This window comes from Myotis brandtii, unplaced genomic scaffold, assembly GCF_000412655.1.
Source record: "Myotis brandtii unplaced genomic scaffold, ASM41265v1 scaffold916, whole genome shotgun sequence".
Taxonomy (NCBI): domain Eukaryota; kingdom Metazoa; phylum Chordata; class Mammalia; order Chiroptera; family Vespertilionidae; genus Myotis; species Myotis brandtii.
Genome location: NW_005371774.1, coordinates 35,893 through 37,786, shown reverse-complemented (window position 1 = coordinate 37,786; position 1,894 = coordinate 35,893). Strand labels below are relative to the sequence as shown.

General features: G+C 56.2%; 1 protein-coding gene across 1 annotated transcript in view; it reads right to left on the bottom strand.

The window, feature by feature from the left end:
* The window catches only part of REEP1 (receptor accessory protein 1), a 50,321-nt gene extending 49,484 nt beyond the window's left edge, over window positions 1–837 (bottom strand). The window contains exons 1-2 of the mRNA XM_014532858.1: window positions 695–837; window positions 457–519 (exon numbers count right to left, since the gene is read on the bottom strand). Of these exons, the coding sequence (XP_014388344.1) occupies window positions 457–519; window positions 695–837 (206 nt within the window). The remainder of the gene's footprint in view (window positions 1–456; window positions 520–694) is intronic.
* Window positions 838–1,894: the final 1,057 nt, after the last annotated feature.

Below are 1,894 nucleotides of genomic sequence, written 5' to 3'. Positions count from 1 at the left end.
TCACAGCCAATGTGCATACTATCAGGGTGCTCTTTCACTAGTGTTTGGGGGATACTTTGATTGACAGGATCTCCCCATTGAACTGTAAATGTCTTCAGGGCACAGAATGGGTCTGTTTTATTTCAACAATGTATTTCTAGCACCTGCCACATAGTAGGCTCACAATGGATGTTTTTAAATGTATGACTTGACAGAACGTTGGAGCTGGAAGAGTTTATTCCTTTCACCTAACAGATAAGGTCACCCAGGTGTCCATTCAGATGCAAACTGAGTGGGCACCAGAGGTGCATGGCTCCCCACCCCGCCCCCAGGAGCCAACATCTCCTGTGAATACCCACCCACAGAGCTTCCGGGGTCCCTGCAAGGAGGCTCCACATTTGGGAACCCCAAAGCCCTGGCTCCCTCATCAGTATTTAGAGGTTGTACAGGAAACTCGGAGTCCAAGATGCCACTTACCACGGAGTGGGCAGCGTTCCCACAGCGCTGCGGCCAGGCAACACCCTGACATTCTGTCTCCGGCTGCCAGGGAAAATCAGTTAACTGGGCAGAGTCCGTTTCTAAGATGCTGGCAGGGAAAGCGTTTTTGCACCCTTGCCTCACACAGGCCTCGCCCTACATGCTACACAGGCATCGCCTCAGTCCTCAGGCCGCCTCGGCTAGAGGAACCTCTTTCTCGGACGGGACACCGGCGCACAGAGCGGTCAGCCGCTTGCGTGTCAAGGTCCCATGACCGTTACGGAGTAAAGCCTCTGAAGACTGGCTGATGTCGGCTGGCGCCCTGGCCAGGGCGGCCTCCTCCCAGCCTGGCCTTTTACTAACACTGTCCTCCGGCTTCATCCTCTGGGAGGGCAGGGTTATGTGTGGTGAGCAAGATAAGCCCGCAGAGGGTGTCTGAGGGGAGGAGAAAACTAGGACTCAGGTGGGAGGGAAGAAATTTAAGGAAGCGAGAAAGGCACCAGGCGTGCTGAGGGGGCACAGCCTGGGGAAGCCCACCGGTCCAGGAATGAGCCCGCCTGGTGAGGGAGGTCTCCCCAGCGTCCGCCCTGCCCTCCTCCCGAGCATTCTCAGATACCAGAGTCTGCTTCCCTCCCTGAGGCCTTCCTGACCTCCTCACCCCCTGAAGATTAGGTTCTTCTCTGCCCCCTATATGCCCCGACATCCCTCTTTCTTAGCCCTTATGCATACACTTGCGGTGGTTTATTCAGTGTCTGTCTGCCACGTTAGATGCCCCACAAAGCCAAGGCTGGTCTCTGTCTCATTCATAACCGCGCTGTGGGCCTGGCAAGTGCTCGGCAAGTACCCGGTGTTCTCTGTCTGGTGAAGTAAAGGGCAGAGCCATCCAGGGCACATTCATGACGCTGGGACTGAGCTCTCGACAGCAAGGGGATGCCAGATGGCAATGGCTGATTCAGCAGAGCCTCAGGCAACGTGCCCCTGGCTCCCCTGGCACCGATGCCCTGGTTTAGCCAGGTCTGCCAGGAGGGTTTCCAGCCCCTGCCCTGAGGCAGCGTGCGGCTGGCGGAAGAGAGACAAGTGCAAACTCAACAGCCGCTATTTGCTCCTCTGTGAGCGCCCCACGAGCAGCGACACCTCTGGTCACGGAACTGGGACCCCTCAGTGGTGCGCGGACGGGAGGCCTGATGTGAAGTGGTGGCCAGTGTTCCCGTACCTGACAGCATGGGGACAGCAAGACAAATTTGCTTTTCCAGACCCTAAAATCTCCATAGCCCTGGCAGGTAGAGGAGCACACTTAGCATCTCACTGCCCAGGGAAGGGAGGATGGGATTAGAATGCTGAGTACGTCTAAATCTATTTTGGAGACAAGAAGTAACAGATGAAGCAGGTCCAAGCCAAAAGGGGTTGGGATCTATGTCCACGCATACCAAGTGCCCCT